This window comes from Equus przewalskii, chromosome 13 (genome assembly GCF_037783145.1).
Source record: "Equus przewalskii isolate Varuska chromosome 13, EquPr2, whole genome shotgun sequence".
In the NCBI taxonomy this organism is placed as follows: domain Eukaryota; kingdom Metazoa; phylum Chordata; class Mammalia; order Perissodactyla; family Equidae; genus Equus; species Equus przewalskii.
In genome coordinates this window covers 90499041-90525826 of record NC_091843.1, presented here as the reverse complement: position 1 = coordinate 90525826, position 26786 = coordinate 90499041, and the positions used below count along the sequence as shown (strand labels likewise).

Sequence of the window (26786 nt, the reverse complement as noted above, 5' to 3'; positions counted from 1 at the left end):
TCATCACCTACTCACTTTGATACTAGCCTTTTTTTTTTTTTGATGTTTGTAAACTTTAGCATTTGAGTCACATAGCTGGTCATCTTCAAAGGGCTTCTTGAAAGGGCACTCTAAGAATACATTTGTCTAAATTTTCCTTAGTACTGTCTTTTCCATTTTCTTTTTCTTCCTGTTAATCTTTCAGCTCTTAGATGACAATAAGTTGTAATGCCAGAGGACTGTAATTTTAACCTCTTAGCATAACTCTTCCAGGTGGTGAACTAGAGTGCCCACTCTCGTTAGTGAGTCCAGGGTGATTTAAAGCCTGCTGTGTACCAGCACTGTATAACATCACGGCTCCACGTGCCGTGGTCTCTGCCCTCCCATCTAGCTGAGCTCGTCTCCTCAAGTAGGTTGGGCTCAACAGGTGGTTTTGCTTTTTCCTGTCTTCTTTCTTGATCCTTGACCTCTGATTACTTTATAGAATCTCTTAAAGGACTTTCTAGTTCCACTGATAGCTATAATTTAACAAGTCTGTCCATGTTTTGATTCTTTGACTTTAAAAAAAAACCTCATTTTTTAGAAGTTAATCATAATCAGTTGCCTTAGACTTTCCCTTCAAACCTGAACTTTGGTTCAATTTCTCATAAAAGTTTTATTAAATATCTTTTTAAAAAATAACGTGCTCCTTTTAGCCCTTTGGATAGCTCTAGTTTTTTGTCTTCCTTGTTCATCATAGCATCTTTTTGTAAAAAACCAGTATGAGACATTTAGTTTGTAAGTCTACAGATCTGATTCACATTCAGCAAATGATTCAGCAAATTGCTTAAGCTGTATTTTGATTTATCTTCTTGTCAAATGAAGATAATACTTGCCACCTACTTACAAGAAAGGAATGTCATGAAGATTAGACTTAGAATGTTTTGAACTTATTTCCTCAATGCTATTGAAATATCTTATTTTCATTATATTGTTACACTGTTTACATACTGCTTTTATAGATCTGTTACAATTTTTACAGTAAGGAAATATGATTTTTACTTATCTCATTATAAAGGTATCAAATACATGTTATTTCTTTAGTTTACAAATAGTTTTATTTATGATTAGTTTCCCAGTAAACAGAAATTGATGTTTATGTTAGAAAGTCAGTATATCAGGGGCCTAGAGACTGTGCTCTGGAGCCAGATTAGCTGGGTTTGAAGCATGGCTCTGTCATTTACTGTCTGAGTAACTGGGCAAGTAGCTTAACTTCTCTGTGCCTCAATTCACTTATCTGTAAAATGTAGTTAACACATGACAGAGTTATGAGGAATGAATCAGTTAACACATCTAAGTGCTTAGGACATGGCCTAGTACTCAAAAAATATTAGCTATCAATATTATTGATAGAATAATAGGTGTGTGCAAGTCTTTAATATTTAAGTACTAGAAATTTTGGTAGTATTTTGGCTTTCCGTGAACCCTGACAGCCTCCCCCTAACAAACTGGAATGCCGCTGTAAGTGCTCACTGGACACTTAGGCCTGCTGTGGCTCTTCCTGCCCCGCCCCCCCCGGTGATTTCCCACAGTGTGGCCTGGGGGCTTTTAAAACATTTTTATTATAAAAATATTATGCTTATTGTGAAAATTAACATAAAAAACTGAACAGGAGAAGGTGAACTTCTCTTTCCCCATTTCTCCTTCCTAGGAGGAGTAACTTTTCCGTATTTTTATTTGATCATATCTTTTATCAGTTTATGTATAGCCTCCTTCACAAGCGTTCAATCAGCCTTAGGTCAGACTCCAGATATCCTGCCATGGTCTCAGAGGTCCTCTAACCCCTGCCTTCCTCTCACTTCCATTTTTTGGAAATTCCTATTAGATCTCAGTTTAAAAGTCACTACTCAAGGAATGCGTTTTCTGACCTCCTAAGTGGGTCAGCATAGTGTCCCTACAGCCTCTGTGCTTTCCTACCACGGTCTGTCTCCGTGGAGACAGTCCTGCTCCCTGGAGGTGTCGTAATAATTGGCAAGTGCTCTTCCATTTAGTGAGTGGGGCTGAGGAGTGCTAGATGTTCACCACTAAGAATTATCTGAAGCCCTGAATGACTTTTGAATGTCCCACCGGATGGTCACATAGGTGAAAGAAATCAGTTTATAGCTGTCAAAGCCTAGAGCCTGACTCAGTTTTACATATACACATGGAATTTTTTGTAGGACTTTAATTAAATGTTGAGTTTTCCAGGAATAAAACTGTATTATTGAAGGAAGATTGTACCTGGTTTTGTCTGGAACTCTACCAAGAGTTGTTCACCATTTGGGGAAGTCGTGTCACTGATGGCAGCATTTATCACATTATCACATTCGTAGTCATTCACCATATGGGTGGATACGTGTAAATATTTGTTTGAATTTAACTGAGATTAGAAGAAAAGAAAAGCTCTGAATCAGCTGAGGGGAACACTCTTCTCCCTTTCCTGGCAGAGTATGTTCGCTTTCTCCTCTGTTCCCATTGCACGTCATTCGTACTGCGTTCGTAGACAGCACGTCTGCCTCTCTCACCAGATGAGGACTTAGTAGGGGCAAGAGCGGAGTTTTACTTACCTTTGAATCTTCCCTGCTCACTGAGCACGTGGTAGTTGCTCAACTTAATATTCATTCAGTTAAGTTAATGGCAGCAACAGTAGTATTTATTCAACAAATATTTATTGAATCAGACTCTGCTAGGCAAAGAGGGCAGAAAGACCCTGCTCTCCAGGAACATGTGGTCTATCGTTAAGACAGGCCTGGAAATAGTTACAATACAGTATGACAGTTTCTAGAACGGAAATTGCTGTCAACTATAGATCTGGAATGAAAGAAACACCTAAGTCTTGTGGGGAGGTCCTGGAATAATGTCACAGAAGACAAATAGTATCCAACATCAATATCATTTGTAGTGCCAAGGAAGACTCTCAGTGAATATTTGGAACTGAGTAGATGAGCATAGCTCTGAAGAGTGAGAAGGAGTTTGCCACATGGTCAGGTCTGCAGAGGGCCTTCTAGACAGGAAATCCCTGCTCAGAGGCTCAGCGGTAGCGGAGGTGCACTTGGTACTGCTGGGCATGAAGTCGGGGGTTGAATCTTAGGAGAGAAAGCTGTCCCTGGAGGTGATGGACCAGAGCCTTGTCCGTGGAAGGAAGTGAGATTTTGTCTTGTAGGCTGTAGAAAACCACTGATGGAACAATTAAAACGACTGTATTTCAAATCATATGTATACCAGGCAGGAACCTATAATTCTGTTACAGAGTTCATATATTCTCATCTTACAGTTGGGAAGCCGAGGCTCAGAGAGATTGATTAACTTGCCCAAGTTTTCACAGCTGCTAAGTGGAAGAACTAGGATATAAACTTAGGTTACTTGAGTGCAGATCTCCTGTCTGCTTTTTAAGCTAAATTTACAGCCCTTCCTGCAGGGAAGAAACTAAATATTTTCACTCTTTTCCAACCAGTCTGGCTTCTTTGCCTCACATCATCCTCAACCGTAGTGAATTCATATTGGTGATGGAAATTTAAGTTCTTCATAGTTTGGCGCTCTTGGTAAGTTTTAGTCTTCTGAAAGCCCAAAATGGTATCTTACAGTAACTTACCTCTTGCATACTACCTTTTATTCTGGTGCCATCTCTAGCTCAATAGTTCAAACAACTGTCTTGGCGTATTGAAGTGGTGAATGCCATGGACCAATCAGCACGATTTGTGTATTCTAAAAGAGAAAAACTTTGAGTACTACTTCCCTTTTTTGAAACATTTAGATCTGAGTCTTCAGCATGCAAAAAGAATAGTAATTGTTTTAAGAAAACCCAATATTAATCTTGATCTTCTATTTAATATAGATGTAATTTACTGTTTAAGTAAACAATTTCTACCTCATAAAATTCTGGTGTGCTTGGTTCGCCTGAAGTACTTCACACATTATCTGAATAACCATGTAATCTCTCTGGCTACCCTGGGATAATATTTTTCCTAATTTTAACGGCTATTAAAATGTGGTGAGTTCTGGAGATAGAGGTGGTGATGGTTGCACAACAATGAGAATGTACTTAATGCCGCCGAACTGTACACTTAGAACGGTTAAAATGCTAAGTTTTATGTTGTGTGTATTTTACCACAATAACAAAAGTGTGGTATGGAAGTTCAAAGTGGCCTAAGATCTCTTACCAGCTAGTTACCAATCAATATTTTTGAGAGCTTTTTGTTCCGGATAACTTGAGTAAGGTGTGAGGGAGCCATTTATCTCAGTTCTCCATATCCCATCAAATTAAATGTTCTTAAGACTAAGTGTTTGAAAGAAAAATAATTGTATTTATTTGAATGCAGCGATCAAGAAGGAAGCATGCTAATAGTATCATGGGGCAGCCATTTTTAGGATGGATATGACGAAGATGCCTTAGCTGCTGTTGGCCCCTGGCTTTAGTTTCTGGTTCAGAAGGGCAGCCAAAGAGTTATGTAGGCTGTCCAGATGTCACTCCCACAGATGGGATGTGCATGGTAGCCGCTCCAACTCATAACTAAGGTCCCCGGAAACACACACCTGCCCAGTATCAAGAGAAATTACGTTTTGTCCATTAGATTCACAAAAATTAGTGTGCTCTTGGAGATCTGGGAACATTCCTATTGTTGGTATGAGTTACATAACTGTTTTTGAAAAGTAATATAACTGTTAGTAATTTTTAAATACACATTCTTTTGGCCTAATAATCTCGCTGGGTTCCCACTACTGTGTAGAGACATTAGTACAAGAATTTTTTCTGCCGTGGTGTTTGCAGTGGCAAAGAAGTAGAAGCAACCTGGAAGCCAGTCAGGAAATGGCTGAGCAGATTATGTTCTTCCATTGTAAAGACCAGCGTGCATCTGTTAGGGAGGGAGTTAAATCTCTATGTGCTGGCCTGGAGTGATGACCATACTATGTGGTGTGTTAAAAAGTTGTAAAGTTAGAGTGTAGTATGTAGTGTGATCTAAAAAAACAAACAAATCAGAACTATGTGTCTGGTTCAGAATCGAGAAAGGTGTCGAAGGATTCATATCAAACTGTTGAAACTGATTCTCTTAGGGAGGTAAGCTTGGAGGTAGGATCGAATTAACTTTCCTTGTACAACCATGTTGTTTGATTTGTTATAATAGTATAGTTTGGGTAATTTTTAAAAAGAACATTGGAAGTAAAGTAATTGAAGTAAAAAGAAAAAGAGGAAGGCGGAGAGATCTATATTGATAGAAATTATAATGATAGGATTACTTTGGGGTGGGTTGATGACAGAATGGGACAGGAGAAACCTTGGTAGTCATAATGATCTATAATTGATATGGGTGTTGGTTATGCAGGTGTATGTTCATTTTGTAAAAATCCATCTAATTGTATGCTTATGATTTGTACAGGTTTATGTATATGTCAGTTACAAGTTTATTAAAATTATAGCACAGCAATACAATGGGAGACTTTTTTAATAGTTTTAATATTTAATGATATATGACGTTGGGCAAGAAACAGGACAATCTCATTATACAATATAATGTACATATAAACACACAGAATGAAGACTGGAATAAAAACACTACAATATTATTGATAGACATTATGTTCAGATGATTGTGGTTTTTGTTTTTTGGGTTTTTATTTGTTTTAATTAATGGTTCGTTGGGTTGTTTAGAAAGTCTGTGGAAGGTGGTGAGCAAATCCAGATTACAGGATATTAATCAGAAAATAAGGGTGAAGAAGGAGAGAGGAAAAGGTAAAAAAAAACAATGCTAACTAGAGAGGTGCAGTAACTTTTTTTAGCCTCTACTATTGAGGAACTAATTTCAGCTGTCAGACCATCCTGGCGTAGTACAACCATGTTCATAAAGAAGAATCCTCTTCTTTAGCAAGCTTAGTTTAGTTTTTACAAATAATTCAAGCTTGATACTTAGGTTTTGTTTTCCTTTAAGTATTTAGTTTTTAATGAAACTTGTCATTGATATACTAGTTTCAATTGATTGTAGCAGATGCAACTCGTAGTATCTTAAGAAACCTATATTCTTCCAATCTTCACTAATTAACTGAGGTGATTTGCTCAGATCTTTTTGCTATAATTGCCACAAGGGGGCAAATACTACCTCCCAGGCTGGAGTGAGAATCAAAGGAGAAAATGCATGTGAAAGCACTTCTATAAACACTATTTAATTGTAAAATTGCATTATTTTTCTTGCTTTTCCTTCAGTCTCAAACCTTTAGTTGTGAAATGTGGTTATTTCAGATAGAATTTATTTCACTTGAGTCCAAAAGTTGAAGTTTATGAAAGAATGTATTTTTTTCAATCAAGTTCTGCAAATGTAAATGCAACATTTAGTGTTTATCGAGGTATGGATTGTGATTGCAATGCATGCTTAATATTTTAGACTAAATATTAGTATTTAGTGCTTTATATATCAAATTGAAATGTAAACATTTTTATTCTAAGTATTGTTGAGCTGTCAGGAGAGTTATCAGGCTCTTTTCCCTATTTCAGTCATTCTTCGTAATTCCCCACGCTAACTGAAAACGACGAATAGCCGCAATGAGGTCTCCGCAGTGTTTCGCGGGGGGTGGTAAGGCCCGAGCTTTGACGAGCCCTCCTTAAGCGGGTCGGCTCCGCAGGCGCGGAGGTGGGGTGGGTGGAGCGATCTGCGCGGCACTAGGACCCAGGGGGCTCCCGGCGCGGCCCCGGGCCAGATTGCAAATTCGCGGTGACTCAGTCGCTCGGTCCGGGCTGGGCGCAGCAGCAGACGGCGGCCGCTCGGACCGTCCGGCCTCGACCCGCGCCTCGGGCTCGCAGGCAGGTCGGCGGCGGGGCAGGGCGGGGCGGCGGCGCGGCGGCCTGCGCCGAGTAACGCGGCGCGTCTTCCTGTTGCTTTCTCTGCAGCAAACCAAGATGGAGTACGAGTGGAAACCCGACGAGCAGGGGCTCCAGCAGATCCTGCAGCTGCTCAAGGAGTCCCAGTCCCCGGACACCACCATCCAGAGGAGCGTACAACAAGTATCCTTCCGCCGCCGCCGCCCGGGCTGCCCGCCCCGGCCCGGCCCGGCCGCCCCTCCCCCGCTCCCCTCCCCCGCCCGCGCACGCGGCCTGGGCCCGGGTTCCGGCCGCCGCCCGCGCGGCGATCGCGACATGTGCGCCGCGCCACGTCCCGCCGCGATCGCGACCCGCGCCCCGTCCCGCCGGCCGAGCCTGCGCCCGCCGGCCGAGCCGGGCTGGGGGCGGCGCGGGGCCGGCGGCCTGCGTACGCGGGAGCCTGGGCCGGGCCGGGCCGCGGGCGGAGCCGGCGCGGGGTTTGAACCGGCGCCCGGCGGCCTGGGGCTCTGCCAGGCGCGGCCCGAGAGGGCTGCGGGCCCGGAGCGGGGGTCCCGGCCTCCGCGGGCTTCCCGGGCCGGCACCTGTTGCGGGCTCCCTGGCCCCCACGTGAGACGGCCTGCTTAGAGCTTGGGCTCGGGACTGTCTGCTCTATTACCCGAGTGTCGCCCGAGGCAGCCGGTGCCGGGTACCCCGCTCCGGTTTTAGGGACAGGAGAGTTGAGAGAAGCTGCAGACCCTGTGCTCTGTCGTGCCCTAAACTGGGCACAAATGGAGAGTTCTTACTGGATCTAGTTCAGGAAACAAATCCACTTTTTATCTGTTTTAATACCGAAAAAGTTAATTCTTTAAAAAATTGGTGTGTTTTTGCAGAAAACCGTCTTGATTTTTATTGTTAAGAAGCAGCCAAATCACTTAACGTGAAATTGGTAAGCCCACTCGCTCTTGTTGTGTAATGTGGGCTTATTTAAATCTAAAACACTATAAAGTTGAGGTTATACAGTTTCATGAGAACGTCTGGTAAAACAGTTTGGAATGAGTATTTTGCTGCTGTAACTCCAAACATTCAGTGGGTGATTAAGTACTTAGCTTCTTGGTTAACAGAATACTGCTCATTTAAAAATGGAGGGGAGAATTATGTATGTGTGCTTGGATTTTTTTAAGCCCTTTGGTTTGAACACTGCTGTAACCGAGGAAAGGACTGTAGTTGGGGCTGTATTGGAGCTAGTATCTGAAACCCTGCCATGCCTCTGTATTAATTTGTGTTGTCATAGCTCTAGGAGTTGATATTTGAGGAATTGTGGGTACTATGTGACACAGTTATTTTTTAAGTTAGCCAAACCCAAAACCATATCGTAATTCCTTCTACAGTGCTATATATCATAATTTCTTGTTTTAGTACTATTGACTGAATACGTTTTACATGCCTGCCGCTGTGCTTGGGCTAGCAATCAAATTTACAGTTGATTCTCTGTGCCTGGGGCATAGCATGCCCTCTGCGTAAGGAACAAATTAAATTTCAGTAGGTAGAGGCCAACAGTATTTAAAAATACGCACTGCTTTATATTTTCAAAGTGCCTAATGATGACCTTGTTCTTTTGTGTCTCCTTAGGAAAGAAGGTATTTAATTATTGTTTTTGTATATGCTTGAGCCCTTTATGAAATACCATTATAATAGTATGGGTAGATAGCTTAAGATGTAAGAAAAAGAAAGTAAACCTTGTCAGGAAATATTTATGAAAAATATATTGGCATATCAGCATGCCATTAATCTTGGCTATTCCCTAGAGGAAGAAAGAAATCACTGGGTTTTTCTTGGTCGAAGAAGGTAGTTACACTTTGAAATTTTTCTGGAGAATGTATTTTGCTAGTTAACTTACATTCTGACCACTGAACACTGAGGCTATTCTGGTATGTAATGAATAGCTAATACAGTGTACCTAGATTTTGTATCATGGCTTCAGTTTTTAAGACGTAGATCCATTGAGTAAAAACAGTTGAATATTTGTGTCTAATAAAAAACAATTAGAGGTGTTGTTAAACAGCATATTAGAGGTTAAGAGGGTGTGGAGAAATATAGGAGAGCATCCTGTCCCTGTTGCCAGCAGAATGAAGGACCTCCAGATTTGTGTCACTGGAGATGTTCAATCTCAGTGAGGGCAAACAATTGTAGAATTATTGCAGTGCAGTAATTTCATAATACTGACTTCGTCTAGTAAGATTTGATGCATAGACTTGTGCATAAATGGCATTTTAATTTCTTGAACTCTGAAGAGCAAACGAGTCTAATAAAAACACTTTTATTTTTTAAGTTAAAAAGCCATTTTATAAAGTTAATTTCCCTGAATCTTTAACTCTGAAAGACTTGTTTTCATGTCTTTGGAATGCTTTTAATTTTTGTCATTATTTTGTACTTAAATACCTTTTTAGTTAGAGTTTTTAAAGTTTGAATAAATCAAAGGAATTCTATTTTTAAAAGGTTTTTTGCTGTGTTGAGCATGCTGAAGGTGGAACTTGGCTAATGTTGTATTGACTATATTGATAAGACTAAGTTTAATATTTCAGCCATTAAGCTCCTAAGAGGTTTTAATATAACCACTGGTGTGTTCTTGAAATAGTGTATTGATGGTTTTAGTAAGATAACTTTATTCTTAGTAAAAAAAAAAAAAAATGTAAGCCTAAAAATAGCACAAAAAGGATTCTTGACTTTATATTAAAAATGCTTAATCTCTTCCTTAGATTACACTGAGAAGTTTCCTTAACTACTGTTTGTTCTAGAAACTGGAACAACTCAATCAGTATCCAGATTTTAACAACTACCTGATTTTTGTTCTTACAAAATTAAAATCTGAAGGTAAGTAGGATTTGTGTTGATAACCACTTAAAAGTGTCTTTAAGACCTGTTAAAATGTGCTGGGCGTTATTCCTTTCAGAGGATTTCATTTTGCAGTAACTCCTTTACAGATGTGCAGTGAGCAGAGATGAGTTACTGCCACTTGAAGCATTTGGATATTTAATAAGCATTCAGTTGTTAATTTGGTGTTTTTATAATAATTTCCCTCATTCTTTTTGAATGAAAAGTGTTGCAAAGTCTGCTTTAGCGTTTTGCTTCAGTCCTTGTACATGAATGTCTTGAAGGTTGATTTCTTTTAATACACAGTTGGAATACAGGATTTACTAAGTGAATATGTGTGTGTTCATAGAAAACAATTGAAAGTTAGTATAACCAAAATGAAAAATCACTTATAATCCCATTGCCTAGAGAGAATTACTGTTAATCTTTTGATTAATTCTATGCATTTTGTATGGCTATAAACTATTTCACAATTTAATGAAAAGTAGGAACATTCTATTCATAGACTCTTGCAACTTTTTAAAAACTAACAGTATACATGAAACTTTTTCATTAACTGTTTTTCTACATCAATTTTAAATTTAAATTTCTTCTAGGACAACTTAAAACCTGAAAACTAGTGTGATTTTTAAATGACGTGGTCGTTTGTTTCTAATACATGTAGTGTGTCCCACCAGATTTATTCATTTCACGAATATTTATTGAGCACTGCTTCTTTGCCAGGCAGTTCGCAGGTGAGGGGCAATAGAAGTGGGCAAAGTCCATGAGCATCTCTGCCCTCATGGAGCCTGCATTAGGGGTGTCCTTCGTGGAGTTGAGTATTCCCTTCCTGGAACAGTGCTGGACACATAAAGAGCACTCAGATACTTACTGAGCAGCTCCCTGGCCTCTAAATGAAAGCATTGCTTAGCAGAAAGCAGAAGCCTAGTGCAGTTCCTTCAACATTGCACTTGGAGTTGGGAAATAAGTCTGAGACTGAGACGCTCATTTCACCTCTCTTGCTCTTTTTCTTTTTTTTTTAAGATTGGCACCTGAGCTAACATCTATTTACAATCTTCTTGGGTTTGGGTTTTTTCTTTTTTTTCTTTTCCTCGTTCTTTTCCCGAAAGCCCCCCAGTACGTAATTATATATTCTGGTTGTAGGTCCTTCTGGTTGTGGCACGTGAGATGCTGCCTCAACATGGCCTGATGAGCAGTGCCATGTCCACGCCCAGGATCCAAACCATCGAGGCTCTGGACCGCCAAAGCGGAGCGCTAGAACTTAACCATGGGGCCAGCCCACCTCTTTTGCTCTTTCAGCTGTAAAACGCCTGTGTTAGGACGCCAGAGCATCTGTAAGGTTTCAGCTGCAGGCTCTAGCTGATTAACGGCCTTAGTGTCTAGTAAAATCTCACTAATCTTGTATTTATTCAGATTCTGATAATCCATACACAGTATAGTGATTTATTTTGAATTATTTTCAAATAATTTTCTAGTTAATTTTGGGGATTTTAATTTGTTCTTGAGGGGTGTAATTTAAAACTTTGTAGATCTAGGTTTTAAGAAACTAGAAATTCCTTCAGCATGTCTTTAAATTCATCAATTAATATTCCTAGTTTTGGGGCCGGCCTGGTGACATAGTGATTAAGTTCTGCTTCAGTAGCCTGGGGTTCGTAGGTTCGGATCCTGGATGTGGACCTTGCACAGCTAGTCAAGCCACACTGTGGCAGTGTCCTACATAAAATAGAGACAGACTGCCACGGATGTTAGTGCAGCAACCATCTTCCTCAAGCAAAAAGGAAGACTGGCAACAGATGTCAGCTCAGGCCCAATCTTCCTCACCAAAACAAACAAGCAAAATATTCCTAGTTTGATAAATATACTTATGATACATTATTTTTTAGTACCGAAATTTTTTTTCTCCCACATAGTAGTTTGTAATAAATCAGTGCTATGTTTTCAAAGAACTTAAATCTTTAGTAAATGAATGTTTCTAAACTAATTGTTTTACTTGAGCATTTTAAGCTTGTTTTTACCAAGCTGTCTACTCTGTCATGTCCTCAATCCTAAATTACAAATATTAAGATTGTGACAATATTAGGCTTTTTTTTAAAGTTTTCTTGGGATATAAGGATTTGTCAGAAATATTTTAAAAAGCAAACAAGCATAATTCAAATAGCAGCAAGAGTTGGGTGTAAATGCCTCCAGAAGGACCCCTTAATTACAAAACCACAAAATATTGGAAAGCATTTTGTTCAGGTGTTCTTGACCCTGACTGAAATGTATTTCTTTTGTTCATTAATCATGATTTCTCACGGTCAAAGTAGGAGCTTTACATTTGTATAAGACTTGATGTTTCTTCTTGTGTTTACTTGTTTGGGTAGAAGTTTGCTGTACATCTAGTTTTCTATCAGAAAACTGTTAGCGTTGTGGCATCCATATTAGAGAATAAACATAAGGAACATCTTAAAATGAAAATGTTTGTTTAGTCATCTTTTTATCATTCCTCACGTGAATTTGTTCACAGTGAATCGTGGAGTGAAGTTTTAGCTCTGGAAGAAACCTCAGAGGTCAGCTTGGCTAATTCCCTCACTTTACAGATGAGCAAATTGAGACCCCCGTGAAGGAAAACCTTGCTTTTTTATAAAGAGGAAGTGGTTAATTGATGGCTTTTTAAAATGGATTTTGGACAAAGGGTATTTTTAATTTTAATTAAAATAAGAATTTTAATATAAAATATTTTATATTTTTAATTTTAAATCATTTTACCTCCTGTTGTGATTTATTGAAACTCTTCATTTTGTAACTTTTACTGTAAAAACAATACAATGCGTTTCTTTGAACAAATACACATGCTATGTAAAACAAATTACATGACTGAATTATTAAGGGTTAACTTAAGACAAAGAAGTTTATTGTTTGAGGAAGTTAACTATCTGGCTATTAATTTATTTTATGGCACTTTTAAATTTTCAGGAGAGTTTAGAATTGTTTTTGTTTCATTTTAAGTCACTCATTGGAATTGGTTGTAACTGAAAGGGGAAAGAAGTGGGATGGTGACAAAGGCTCTTAGGCTGTGTTGCTTTGATGGCTTGAAGGGGGTTACATGCAAAGAAACTTAGCTATCTTTTTGGCTTTCCGTGTGCTTCCCCCTTGAAGATTTCAATGCTGGTCAGACTTTGGGAGCACACTACCAACTAGAACAAGCTTGGGGTATTTTATTTTTTAATAAGGTATGTGAAACACGAGTGCCGTCGTAGCGTATTCGGGCACTCCAGTTCATCATGTCTTCCAGCCCTGAGCAGGGCAATGCTGTGTGTAGGCTCTGGAGTAAGACTCTGAGGGTGATATTTTGGCTTCCCCACTGAGTAGCCTCATGTGACTTGGGCAGAGGCCTCTTTCTTCACTTGTGCAGTGGGGGTGGTAATTCCTGCCTCATGAGGTTGTGAGGATTAAATGCAGACTACTTGGAAAGCACTCTGCAGCATTTAGTGCCTCACGAGCATCCAGAAGACGTTAACTACTGCTCAATTGTTGGTAAAGCGTCGTTTTCTGCTAGTATTAAATTGCTTCTTGAAAATTTGTTAACACTATCTATGGATTAATTTTTTTTTTTAAGTAAATTCTGTTTTTAAAATACTTCTGGAAGCTTTTACATTGTTTTACCCTTTTTTTTTTTTTAGCGCAGAGGCAAGTGAAAAACATGATATAAATGAACAGCAGTTATTTGTATGTAAAGGTGATCCCATATGTTCTTTGTCCACTTCATTTTTTTACTAGGATATTTTTAGTGACTAATACTTTCAGATCTATAATTTGATGTTTATATCAGGTTCCAATAAAGCTTGAGTACAGTGACCATATATAAACTAAATTAACTCTTAAACTAAATCAGTGGTTCTCAACCAGGTGCTATTTTTCTGCCACCGACCTCCCCCTACCCCGACATTCGACATCATCTGGAAACATTTTTGGTTGTCAAAACCTGGAGAGGTGATACTGGCATCTATGGCCACTGATCCTGCTGAACATCTTACAGTGCAGAAGACAGCCCCCAACAAAGAATTTTCTGGTCAAAATGTCAGTAGTGCCAAGGTTGAGAAACCCTGAGCTATAAATCATGGGGCTAATCTTTCAATAATTATTTATGATATTCTTTCCTGGTTATAGCAAAATTATTGGAATGTTGCAATCAATTTTTGAATATAAATATTTTTATGTTACTTTCCTGGTACATTTTGAAATGAAAATTACTTTAAAGCTCAGTACTATTGTTTTTTTATTACAGATGAACCCACAAGATCACTGAGTGGTCTCATTTTAAAGAATAATGTGAAGGCTCATTTTCAGAACTTCCCGAATGGCGTGACAGACTTTATTAAGAGTGAATGTTTAAACAATATTGGTGACTCCTCTCCTCTGATTAGAGCCACTGTAGGTAAGTTACTGTGTTAAGATTTTGCTGATTCTGTTTGTAACTGAGTTGTCCTTGGATATCACAGACCATTTCCATAGGAATTTTCGTCATCCATTTCATGTTGAATTGTGAGGGGGGAAATTTTCTTAGCCACTTATAAATGCTTTTGAAATAATGTTAATGATTACAGTAAAAGCTTTCCTATCCAGTGAAACCAGGGTCACTGGTAGTTGTTAATCAAGGGTGGTTAAAATGGGGCATTAACGAATGATATTAATTTAGGACCACTGCCTTTTCTTTCAGTTCCTTATTCTCTGTCTTCCTTATGTAATACATAGGGTATCATTTCTAGTTTCACTTTCTTTTAACATGGAAAGAAAAACTTCTTTGTAAAACAACTTAGGTAGGGGACCTTAGATTTTTGCTGTTTTCCCCCTTGTTTTTAATATTTGCCTTGTGTACACTTAATTACAGCAATTTTGAGTCTTTTGAGGGTGTTCAACTTAAAGTTTTCAGTGGAAGAATGATTTTGTATCAGTTTATGCAATGGATTAAGATGCTTCATTAATAACAAATACATGGATAAAGAGAACAGATTAGTGCTTACCAGAGGGGAAGGGGGTTGGAGGGTGGGCGAAAGGGACAAAGGGGCATCTGTGTATGGTGATGGATAAAAATTAGACTACTGGGGGCAACACGATGAAGTGTATTCAGGAATTGATAAACAATAATGTACACCGGAAATTACACAACATTATAAACCATTATAATCCCAGTAAAATTACTTTTAAAAAAAGATGTTTCATTATGGTCACAGGTATAAATAGGTTTGAGAGCAAGCACACCAACTGTCGGGATGCACACCTCCACTGGTGGAGCGGAGGAGCTGGGCAGGCGTGCTCTGGAGGGGCCTGCTGACAGGCAGCACTCCGTGTGCCATGGGGCTTCAGCAGCTGGGTTTTACAAGGACCTGGAAAGCTGCTGTTAATCTGGCAGATTGCTTAAATGGAAGTCAATTGAGAACTTCCATGAGTCAATTATTTTCATTAAAAGTTCTTTACTTTTGTATGTTTTATCTCATGGTGGGTTTGACAAGTACCCAGTTCTTCTCTTGCTTCAATGGTAGAGGCTCTGACTTTACTCCAAATATTGACGTATCAAATGCTGCTGTTATTAACATGATTTTGGAGGGGAAGGTAGAGGGCATTTGTAATTTGAGAAGAGGGGCTCCCTACGTTATTCTGATGGATCCTTGTGTACCCTCCTAATGTTTTTCCAACTTGTGACACTGGTACAAAGAATGGTGAGTGTATGCCAGCCTTTTTTTTTTTTTTTAAGATTTTATTTTTCCTTTTTCTCCCCAGAACCCCCTGGTACATAGTTGTGTATTTATAGTTGTGGGTCCTTCTATTTGTGGCATGTAGGATGCTGCCTCAGCATGGCCGGACTAGTGGTGCCATGTCTGCATCCAGGTTCCGAACCGGCGAAACCTTGGGCCACTGCAGCAGAGCACACGAATTTAACTACTCACCATGGGGCTGGCCCCTATGCCAGCCTTGTTAAAATTTTTAAATCTTACAGTATATATTGGGGGGTCTTGCCAAAGAAGTATATTTGGAAGGACCACATTTCAATGACTATGTGGTAATCCATTAGATGAATATAAAATTGTTTCTCCTGTTAAAGAATAATATGGTTGGTTTGTAATTTTATTATTTCAGTGAGCGTTCTTTTATGTGTGTTTATATACCTGTGGGAAAGTAATTCATAGAAGTGGCATTACTGGGTCAAAATGTGTTGTTTGAACATTTAAAATTTTAGTAGGTATTGCCAAGCACACCAGTTTTCACTTCCATCTTTGTTGTGTACACTGAGAATTCCAATTTTTCATTTTTTGCAACTGTGCTAGGCATTAGAAGATTTTTCAGGAGTGGATGAGATTATCTTGGGCCAGGCAAATTTGAATTTGTCAGTCTGTCAACTTCTTTAATGTTCTTCCAACAGAAGTCATGGCTGTCAGGGGTCTGCTAGCGTGAGGCTCTAGCTTGTATTCAGTTTTTGTTACTGACTGTTTTAAGACGTGCTTGGTTTCCTGTAGGCAGATCCAGAGCTTCCTCTCTCCCTCAGTTCTTTTATGTTTTAACTTCAGGAAAGAGTACTTGGCAAAAAGGAACAGACCTACTATTAGTCTTGCTGCTTTTTGCTGTTACCCAGAAGGCTGTTTTATTCTAACAGGGTTGTATTGGTACATTGACCCTTACCATATAATTTAATTTTTTTAGTGGAAAGTATATGCGTACCAGCAGCTTTGTTCTTTACATTTTTTAGCTCTTTACCATTAGGAGCAACCTTCTCAAAACTAGCAGTGGAAAATTCAAAGAGAAGTTATATACACAAACAGTGGAATTTGCTGTTCAGTAATAATCATTGACTGTTTACCATATGCCAGGCATTTTGTGTGCATATCTCACTGACTTTTCAAAATAACCCTGAAGAGAGCACTGGTTTTATTTGTTTGTTTGTTTGTTTTCATTTTTACAAACTAATATTTTAAAGCTTAGAGTACATTTAATTTGCCTGCTGTCAGAGTTTATACACTTAATTGTGATACTGAAAGATCTGTAATCGCCAAGCATAGTACATTATGTAACTTATATTAAATTTACTAAGGCAGAGAAAAGTATTACCACAAAACTTGTGTGTTATTACTGTTTGTGTTAACACAAAAGTTTTGTGTTACATATTTATGTGTTTGCGTAATCCATTAACTGTCACAACTAAACTGCACAACACAATTGAAATAATCCTGTCGAAATGATATGATCAGTCAGCATGTGCCACTCAGCCTCCGAATCCAAGATCACCTTGCCAGTGATTCATCTTAATCCAGTAAGCGGGAAGTCTTAGACTGTATGGCCTGTCTACGCGAGGGGAGTGTTGCAGAGTGAACCTGTAGGATTGTTCTCGATGACTGGCCCGTCTGCTCGCTCTCTCCCTACTGTGGTCCATGGCTGTGGTCCTAGGTTAAGTCAGGGAGCTGTTCTCAGCTTCTTGATGTTTCCCTGTTTGAACCTAGCAGACTCATACTCATCACCAAGTAATAAGTGCTGCCAACATTGTGGTATAGTTTCTTTCTGCTCTTGCATGTAATTTCTATAAAAGGGGAGTAATTTTTTTTTTATTGAGTTATTGATAGGTTACAATCTTGTGAAATTTCAATTGTACATTAATGTTTGTCAGTCATGTTGTAGGTGCACCACTTCACCCTTTGTGCCCACCCCCCACCCCACCTTTCCCCTGGTATCCACTAAACTGTTCTTGGTCCATAGTTTTAAATTCCTCATATGAGTGGAGTCATACACAGATTGTCTTTCTCTCGCTGGCTTATTTCACTTAACATAATTCTCTCCAGGTCCATCCATGTTATTGCAAATGGAATGATTTTGTTCTGTTTTGCAGCTGAGTAGTATTCCATTGTATATATGTACCACATCTTCTTTACCCATTCGTCTGTTGCTGGGCACTTAGGTTGCTTCCACGTCTTGGCTATTGTAAACAGTGCTGCAATAAACATTGGGGTGCACAGGACTTTTGGGATTGCTGACTTCAGGCTCTTTGGATAAATACCCAGTAGTGGGATGGCTGGATCGTATGGTAGTTCTGTTTTTAGTTTTTTGAGGAATCTCCATACTGTTTTCCATAGTGGCTGCACCAGTTTGCATTCCCACCAGCAGTGTATGAGGGTTCAAAAGGGGAGTAATTTCAATTAGAAGAACTGTTCTTGGTCTTGTTGGAGAAGAGCAAGTTATAGTCTTTTGTACAGATACTTGTTGAAAATACAAAGGAAGGTGAAGTGTTGGACAGTAAGATTAGAAACAGGTCTGATATATGCCGTGGTGATCTGAGGGTCTTGGTGAATGTTCTTTTCTACATAGTTTGGAAGTCTTAGGCTAATCTGGGACATTTAAACGTGTGTGTGTGTGCATGTGTGCCCACTAGCCTGCACTCGCATTCCCTGTGTGGTGGTTGACACGACAGTATATAACGTGATATGGTCAGCTTTCCTAAAGGCATGTGTTTTCTTTCTAGGTATTTTGATTACAACCATAGCTTCCAAGGGAGAACTGCAGAATTGGCCCGACCTCTTACCGAAGCTCTGCAGCCTCTTGGACTCTGAGGACTACAACACCTGTGAGGTGAGGACTCCTGCTGCTTATATAAGCCTTCTCTCTGTCTCTTGTCAGGTTGTGTATTAGCAACCTTGGGGAAAAATATTTCCTCGGAAACGTACCGTGTCAAAACTTAGAAGCCTAAAATTACCTTTCTGTTTTACGTTAGCCATCATTTATCTTAGTGTTATCTATAAAGACTGATAAATTATAAAACCTCTTTACTATATTTTCCAGAAGGAAATATCTTCTGTTTTTGTATTTTAAAACAGTTCCTGGGGGTGTATGTATGTAATAAACACAGCTTAATCAATTGATGTGGTACTTTTCGAACATAGTCTTGAATTTCCCAGATTTGCAAACCATGAGTACTTTTTCAGCTTCTCTGAGTTGTCTTTGTGCCTCTTATTGTACGACACGTCTGGGGTATGTCTAGTCTGGTTTTAAGTGTAGATTAATTATCACCTCTTGATGTTTGCTGCTGATCCAGTCAGTAGCAACCTTTCCATTTGAGGAGGTGAGAGGGAGTCTATGGATTTCTTCTCCTCCAGTTTCTCACTGTTAATGAGTACTTTAAGTATCTCTTCCATTAGTCAGCTTCTAGTTTTGGTAGAAATCTGTTTTAAATGGAAGCCATTTCAGCTGTTCTGCCTCTCCAAGGCACTGACTCCTCTCCCTCTCAAAAAAGAGCAAGGCTTGGGGCAAGCTCCGCTGGCCTAGTGGTTAAGTTTGGCACACTCTGCTTTGGCGGCATGGGTTCAGTTCCCCGGTGTGGACCTATAGCATTCTTTTAGTGTCCATTCTGTGCTGGTGGCCCACATACTGAAAAACAGAGGAAGATTGGCACGGATGTTAGCTCAGGGGGAATCTTCTTCAGTAAAAAAAAAAAAAAAAAAAGGCTTGGCGCCAGGCCAGGCAGGCATAACCTAAGAAAAAGGTGGTGTTTTGACATGGCAGCTTGTTGCCAGATCTGACTTGGGGAAGAAAGGGAGCTAGGGAGAGGAGAGAAGTCTCTAAAGTCACTCTTCTTCCTCCCTAGGAGAAAAGAAATCTTGTGTTATCATATATACATTCTCCAAATACTGCCCTGGAAATACACTGAGTACAGAAAACCTGAAATACTATTTAGCCGTCAAGTAACAATTGATTAAAATTTAAATAGTGCTTTGGTATAATGGTAATAACATAAAAGGAGATCAAAATTTTAAGCAAGCACTTGGCCAAGAGTAAAAAAACTGCAGTAATTGCAAAATTGTGGCGCCACTACATAAGTCATGTTTCAGAAAGACAGTGTTCTTGGGGCCAGCCCCGTGGCTGCGTGGTTAAGTTCGCTCACTCTTCGATGGCACAGGGTTTCACTGGTTCAGATCCTCGATGCCGACATGGCACCGCTCATCAGCCCATGCTGAGCTAGCATCCCATGTGCCACAGCTGCAAGGCCCCACAACTAAAATTAGACAATTATGTACCAGGGGGCTTTGGGGAGAAAAAGGAAAAATAAAATCTTTAAAAAAAAAAAAAAAGGGAAAGAAAGACAGTGTTCTTAAATTAACGGCTGTGGAGAATAAGCACTGAGGTGCTGCTGGTGGAATTATAGACTGTGAAGTAGGTGGTGGCGGTAACCTTGGCTTACACATTGTGTACAAGAGCTCCAGGTGAGCCCCCCTTTGGTGTAAAAATGGTTATAGGGAAATAGCTGCCAATTTGAATTGCCTGCCCTTTGAACAGATTTTGTCACAATTACCCAATGAATGATTTAGATATAAGTAATTTTTTAATGGTATTAAGACCTCTTTTTGTGGTTTGAAAAGAGGAGTGGTGCAGTGGTTAAACATGCTTAATACATAATTGTAGCGTTTTACATTCAGTTTTAACACACTGGTGTTCAATAAGAGAAGAATGTTGACTTAAAATTGGCAAGAATATTTCAGGAGAAGTTAAGTTTTTGAATTAGATAGTATTTATTACAATCCCTGCCAACCAAAATATTGTCGTTTAATGCTAAAATGAAAATGTACCATTATATTTTAAACTGAATTTTAGGTAACTTAAAGTATAATGATTTCTATCTTAAAATTGATGATTAAATATACAGATTTTATGAGGCATAACTTTACGTGGACAGAGAACATTAATCCATACAAATTAGTCGATTTTCCTCAATTTGCTTTTAAAATGACTTCATTTTTAATTAATTCTAATAATTTAAACGTCTTTTACAGGGAGCGTTTGGCGCCCTTCAGAAGATATGTGAAGATTCTGCCGAGATTTTAGATAGTGATGTTTTAGATCGTCCTCTCAACATCATGATTCCCAAATTTTTGCAGTTCTTTAAGCACAGTAGTCCGAAAATAAGGTATCTCTTTAGCCAATATTAAATTAATTTATAGAGTCTGATTTAAGCTTGACCACTCCCTTATTTTGCATTACCTAGTAGTACTGTGGTTAGCACAAGTTGTAGATGTTCCACAAAGGTGAACTTTGATAATTGAAATTTACTTCTTTAATCACAAAACCCATGAAATGTTGTCTGATGAAATTTTCGTTGAATATGCTAGTTCTCTACCTTCTTTATGGTTAATTACATTTGTCGTGGGTAACAGTCATGTTTTTAAGCTGCTTTATGGAAGGCTAAAATTCATTGTGTTTAGGGGTTGTTTTTTTCTTTTGTTTTAACTTATGAATCTTGCCAAATACCAATACCTTCGCTTGCAGCTGTGTAATAACAATTCCTCCAATATGACATCTAAATTAAGTAATTTTAGCTTGAGTTTTACATGATTTTAAGCATGAAGGTGGAAAGATTTTGAATACACTCTCGAGTTGCATGGTGGGCCTAGTTGGCTGCTCCTCAAGTTAACCTGGTAGGCTTTGTTTTCCTCTATATTCCCTAAACAGTGCCTGGCATGTAGTTGAAATACTATTCCATTTGGAGTATTAAATTGGCCTTTGATTAAGTTTATCGTCATCAGTTGTCCTATCAAGCTGTGATTGTCCTGTGGCCTTTATCAGTGTTGAAGAGGGCAAGACTCTAACTTCGCCAAAACTTCCCCAGGCTTCGGTACTCTTTGTTTTTCTTCTCCAATTATATATTTTTTTTCTAACTTGACCTTTGCCGGTTGTTTCTATGGAAGTTATTGCTCTTTCTTCTGATTCTCAGTTGCTTTGCTTTTTGTTGTTTCCAGTTTTCAGTGCCTCGTGCTTTTATGTGGAATGATCAAACGTCATATTACTGTTTAAAGTAGAAATTATGCAATTCCTAGAGGCAGTTACTCAGGGATACCCAACTGCATGGACTTGAGTGCATCAGCCATGACTCTCAGTTCAGAGCCCTTTGGGGCGTACTTCAGGATCCCAAGCTGTATTCCACAAGATTATGGTGTCCAACAATGAGACCAGAGGAAATCGGGAATCTTTTTCTTGCTTAAATTCTCTATTTGGTTCTTAGTCTTTTACCTACATTTAATTTTAATTACTTTTCATCTTAAGTGTTGTACTTTCATCTTACAGTGTTGTGCTCAGAATGGAAACTTAATAGATGTTTATTTGTGGTAGTGTCATACAAATAAATAACATTTTCAAAATAAACTGTCACTCTCCCTGGCATAGTTGACTAGATAGAGGAGTTCGCGATCCCTAAGAAGTTTCCCCCTTTTAACGTTTCAACTAAAGTGATGCAAGAAAGTGTGATTGGCATAGTTCTCTTTACTTCTAAGAAATTCACTTTCTTGTAACTAATTCTCAGCCATTGAAAGAAGAACAACAGAAAAATCCAAAAAACAATGGTTACACCATTGCTGGATATAAAAATTTCTTTTGTAGTTTTAGTACATTTTTGTAGATGGTCATTTGTTTAAAACTTAACTAGGTAGAGTTCAGCGATACAGAAATGTATCTGTTCAGTGAGTGTTCGTTACTACTCATTTGAGACGGTGTTGTACATCCTGTTAAAATTACTCTTCATTTTAATGGATATTTGGGTAAATGACTATCTGCTGTGCACTGAATGTCTTCCATCTTTATATGGTTTATTCTACATTATTATTGAATACCTTATTAATACAGTTTAACTGGTGTTTACTATGTACCCCTAAAAGTGTTTTTCTCTCTCAAAATAACTGTTGAACTTTGGAAATATAGTTTTATCCATCACATGACTAAGCAATTTAAAAATCAGAGACATTTTATTTTCTTAATCATACTAGAGGTACACAAAATTGGGTTAGGATTCTTAGCACGTGACACGTTCTCATCATAACCTATTTCCATTTGGTCTTTAGTTATTAGGGGTTTTTTTTTAGTAATAAGCACTGGAATCTACTACCAAGAACAAAAGCTAAGGACCTTGACAACAACCCGCCTCGAATCTGAACTTTAAAACTTCCTTGCCATTTTTTAAAACACAATTTCATTGCATATATATGTAAAATGTGTGCATATATATATCTTTGTTTTTAACTTTATAGAAAGTATTATGCTGAATTTATCTTGGGTGACTTTTTAAATTTAATATCATGTTGCTCAGATTCATCCATATTGTGTCACCATAGCTCATTTCTGTTGACTGCTGTATACTATTCCTTTGCATGACGGTTACATGCGTTAGTCGCATCCTCTCCCCCACCTTGGTCTTCAGTTTTTGCTGTTGTGGATAATGCTGCTGAAAACATTTGTAGGCTTGGCTTTTCTTGTCTATTTGTAAGAATCTCTCTTAGGAGGACATATAAAATCTTGGGAAGGAATTTCTGGGATGCAAGACACATGAATGAATAAATCAAAGAAATAACATCAAACTGTTTTCCAATTTGGTTACATCAATGTATACTCTTTATTAACAAAGCAGAAGGTTCTCTGGGTACACATACTTGGCATTCGGTATTGTCACACATTTTAATTTTTGCCAGTCACATTGATCTAAGATGGTATCCCTTTGTGGTCTTGATGGTTTACTCTTCAGTCATTAATCATGTGGAACATCTCCTTTGTTGATTGGCTGTACATTGCGGTGCCTTTTTCTGTTCCTACTTTTTTCTAGTGCATCATCAGAGGAGGAGGTAGATAGGACAGATAATAGTAAATAAATAGCATAATTTCATCTTAAATTCTGTGGAGAAATAATGAGAATGGGGGGTTAGACAGTGATTAGAGGTATTTTTATAGGAGGTTCTCTGTGAAGGTAATGTTTGTGCAGAGACCGTGAGCAAAGTACTGCCTCAGTCCCACCTTCTCTGCCTTGCAGTTTCATTTTCCCAGTTGCAGTTACTCATGGTCATCTGCAGTCCAAAAATATTTCATGGAAAATTCCAGAAATAAACAATTCATAGGTTTTAAATTTCCCTCCGTTCTGAGCAGCGTGATGAAATCTCGCAGCGTCCTGCCCGGGACATGACTCATGCCTTTGTCTAGTATATCCACACTGTATACGCCACGATCCGCCCACCTGTTAGTCACTTAGTAGCCGTCTCAGTTATCAGATCGACTGTTGAGGTATCACGGTGCTCGTGTTGAAGTCACCCTTATTTTACTGAATAATGGCCCGAAAGCACAAGAGTCGTGGTGCTGGCAACTCAGATATGCCAAAGAGAAGCCGACAAGTGCTTTCTTTAAGTGAAAAGGTGAAAGTTTTGGACTTAATAAGAAAAAGAATCATATGCTGAGGCTGCTAGGATCTACGGTAACTTTTATTGCAGTATATTGTTATAATTGTTCTGTTTTATTATTACTGTTGCTAATCTCTAACTGTGCCTAATTTATAAATTAAACTTTATCATAGGTATGTATGTGTAGGAAAAAACATAATATAGAAAGGATTCGGTACTGTCCCCACTTTCAGGCATCCACTGGGGGTCTTGGAACATATCTCCCTTGGATAAGGGGAGACCACTGTAAACTAGCAAGTCTTTGAAAGATCAAAGCGAAAGAACATTTACAACAGGAACAGCAGGTACAGAGGCCCTGGAGTTAAGATCAAGCCTTTTAGAGTGACAGAAGAACAGACTTTGTAGCATAGTTGGAAATGAAGATGGAGGGTTGGGAGTGGCCACGTAACAGAGGAATGTCTAAGCCAGTAGTCAGCAAACTGTGACCCATGGGGCAAGATCCAGCCGTGAACGTTTGAGCTAAGAATGATTTTATATTTTACAAGGTTGTGTTTAAGTAGGGGAGGGAATGAAGCTGTCATAGAGGTTTTATGTGGCCCACAAAGCTTGAAATATTTACCATTTGACCTCTTGTAGAAAAAGTAGGTTATGTTTTATTGGAGCAATCTGAACAAGGATGTGATGTGATTGTATTCATGTGTGTCAAACAGGTTGTAGTGGGGTTTGGCACAGCGGAAGTGAGGAAATGAGTTAGAACCAGTTGGGATAATCCTGGTGGGAGATCACTGTGGAACGAGGGGGGACCTGGAGGTAGTGAGAAGAATTGGATCATGGCTCTCTTTTTACAGGGAGTGCCATTAAGAATTGCTGTGGGATTGAATTGGGTATGTTGGAACACACAGACTATAGACTATTCCTCATTTTTAGTCTCAAGGAATGTATACCCATTATTTTTAAACCTGTAAGTATATAAAATAAATTCTCACATGCCCCCACTCTTCAGAGGTATCCACTGTTAAAAATGTGCCTATGTCCTTTCAGACACTTCTCACTTTCACAGAAGCACTGTCATATTGCCCAGCAACCCTCATTGTTCACTTAATATATCACTCACATTTTTTGTGTGAATACCTAGAGAAATTTGACTCATTCTTTTTAGTGGGGTGAGTGTGTGTATGTGGCTATACACACACCATAATATTTTTTATGGAGGAATGTTTTAAGTTCTTGCCAATCTTTCATAAATAGAAAAAAGCTACAATGACTGTATGTTAAATTTTAAATTTTGTTTCTAGGTCTCATGCTGTGGCATGTGTCAATCAGTTTATCATCAGTAGGACTCAAGCTCTGATGTTGCACATTGATTCTTTTATTGAGGTAAGATTTGTCGTCCCCTGCTTTGTTTTTGAGAAAGTTAGGAAATACTCATTAAATGTAGTTTTATAGCTATAATAATTTGTAATTATGAACTGTCAATATTTAGTTAAATTATTTCTGATAGTATTAAAATTGGGTACAGTATTGGCTTTGTAATTTTTAACTGAAAAGCACTTTTCCTCTGTTACTGAGTTTTCTATTTGTATGGTGATACAAACATTGATTATGGAGTGTGTGTGTTTTTAATATCTTCACTATAAAAATTTCTGCTCCAATATACTATTCAAATTGCATATGGAAATGAAACCTTCCAGCTCATTTGCAGTATTTGAAACATGAAACATTGGTAAGGTTGGATCAATTTAACCTGATAAAGAACCTGAAGGCACAGACTAAAAGGAAGGTCCTTCTATTTTTCCATTGGTTTCCGTTGTAAAAGGTGTCAGGGAAAAAATTGACTCCTAAATCTCAGCGTGCATTTTCTAAAGGCACTTTTTAACTTGATAAAAGCAGAAAGACAACAAAAGGATAATTTTCTGACCATAAATTTCTTTTCAAAACTTCTACCGCTTGATAACAGCAATTGTGAAAGAATTGTTCCTTAAGCACTTTGCTTTATTTTCAACAAGTGAAATTGAATTAAGTAGTCCATTCCTTATCGTCTGTCCTTGAAAAAAGTCCTTCAGAGGCCATAACTGCTGGTATTTCTGTTAGGAAATATAAGAAAGGGGGAAAAAATGTCGTTTTTCTTCTTATCACTTAAATTGACAAGCTTCTTTCCGAGCATCTTTTACTAATGGACTACAAGTAGTGCCATTAGGATCCTCTACCATTTAAAAGTTGAAACCAAACATGTCTTGAATGATTTTACTGAGTACCTACTGTGAGTCAGGCACTGTGCATGGTGCTAGGGATACATAAGTAAATTTTATGCCTCAAGATGTTTTCAGTCTGGTTTGGTATAGAGGGTAGTGCGTGGCTTGATGAGCAGTGCTAAGTGCGCACCTGGGATCCAAACTTGAAAACCGGGGCCACCAAAGCACAGCGTGCAGACTTAACCACTACGCCACCAGGCCGGCCCTGGGATTTTACTTATTTTTTTAAATGATCTTTTCACTGCTTTTAATGCATGGGTGTATGTTTGTGTGTGTGAATAAAGTAAAACCTCAGGAGTGAGATGGGGAACCTTATTACTTTTTCTTCTCACATCCCACTAGCATCCTCTTACAAAGAGACAACTTGTTCTTGTAGTGGTGGCTTGTTAAAGTAGCGAAATGAGTGTGGACTTATTTATGAGTCTGTGAAAACCAGATTCTGATCCCCAGCTGTCTAGCATGTTACTTACTGTCTGAACTTCCGTTTCTTTATCTGTAAAATTGAATAATAAATCTTGGGGTTGTGAAGATTAAACGAAATAGTCAGTTGTTCATGCTGAGATTTTTTTTTTTTTTTTTTTTTAACCTTGTAGGGAAACTTGTTAAGAATAGCATAAGATCGATTGCTGCTTATTTTTTCAGTTGACTTGGTAGACAGCAACAGCTTAGGGTTGCGTTGTCAGAAACCCGGTATATGTTTCCTCATTATTGATG

The 26786-nt window shown here is 38.6% G+C and overlaps 1 protein-coding gene across 8 annotated transcripts in view; it reads left to right on the top strand.

Moving 5' to 3' along the window:
- TNPO1 (transportin 1) overlaps positions 1 to 26786 on the top strand; it is a 91948-nt gene that overhangs the window by 26789 nt on the left and 38373 nt on the right. For 4 of the 8 annotated variants that reach the window (XR_011525327.1, XM_070569866.1, XM_070569863.1 and 1 more), the window contains exons 2-7: positions 6875 to 6988; positions 9580 to 9655; positions 13923 to 14072; positions 18141 to 18247; positions 20443 to 20576; positions 25116 to 25197. Coding sequence is in view for 6 of the 8 variants with exons in the window: in XM_070569866.1 (XP_070425967.1) it covers positions 6875 to 6988; positions 9580 to 9655; positions 13923 to 14072; positions 18141 to 18247; positions 20443 to 20576; positions 25116 to 25197 (663 nt within the window). In the remaining 2 variants the exon portion in view is untranslated. Of the gene's footprint in view, positions 1 to 6442; positions 6561 to 6590; positions 6792 to 6874; positions 6989 to 9579; positions 9656 to 13922; positions 14073 to 18140; positions 18248 to 20442; positions 20577 to 25115; positions 25198 to 26786 lie in introns of those variants that run through there. The other 4 variants (XM_070569865.1, XM_070569862.1, XM_070569868.1 and 1 more) reach the window with 4 other exon arrangements.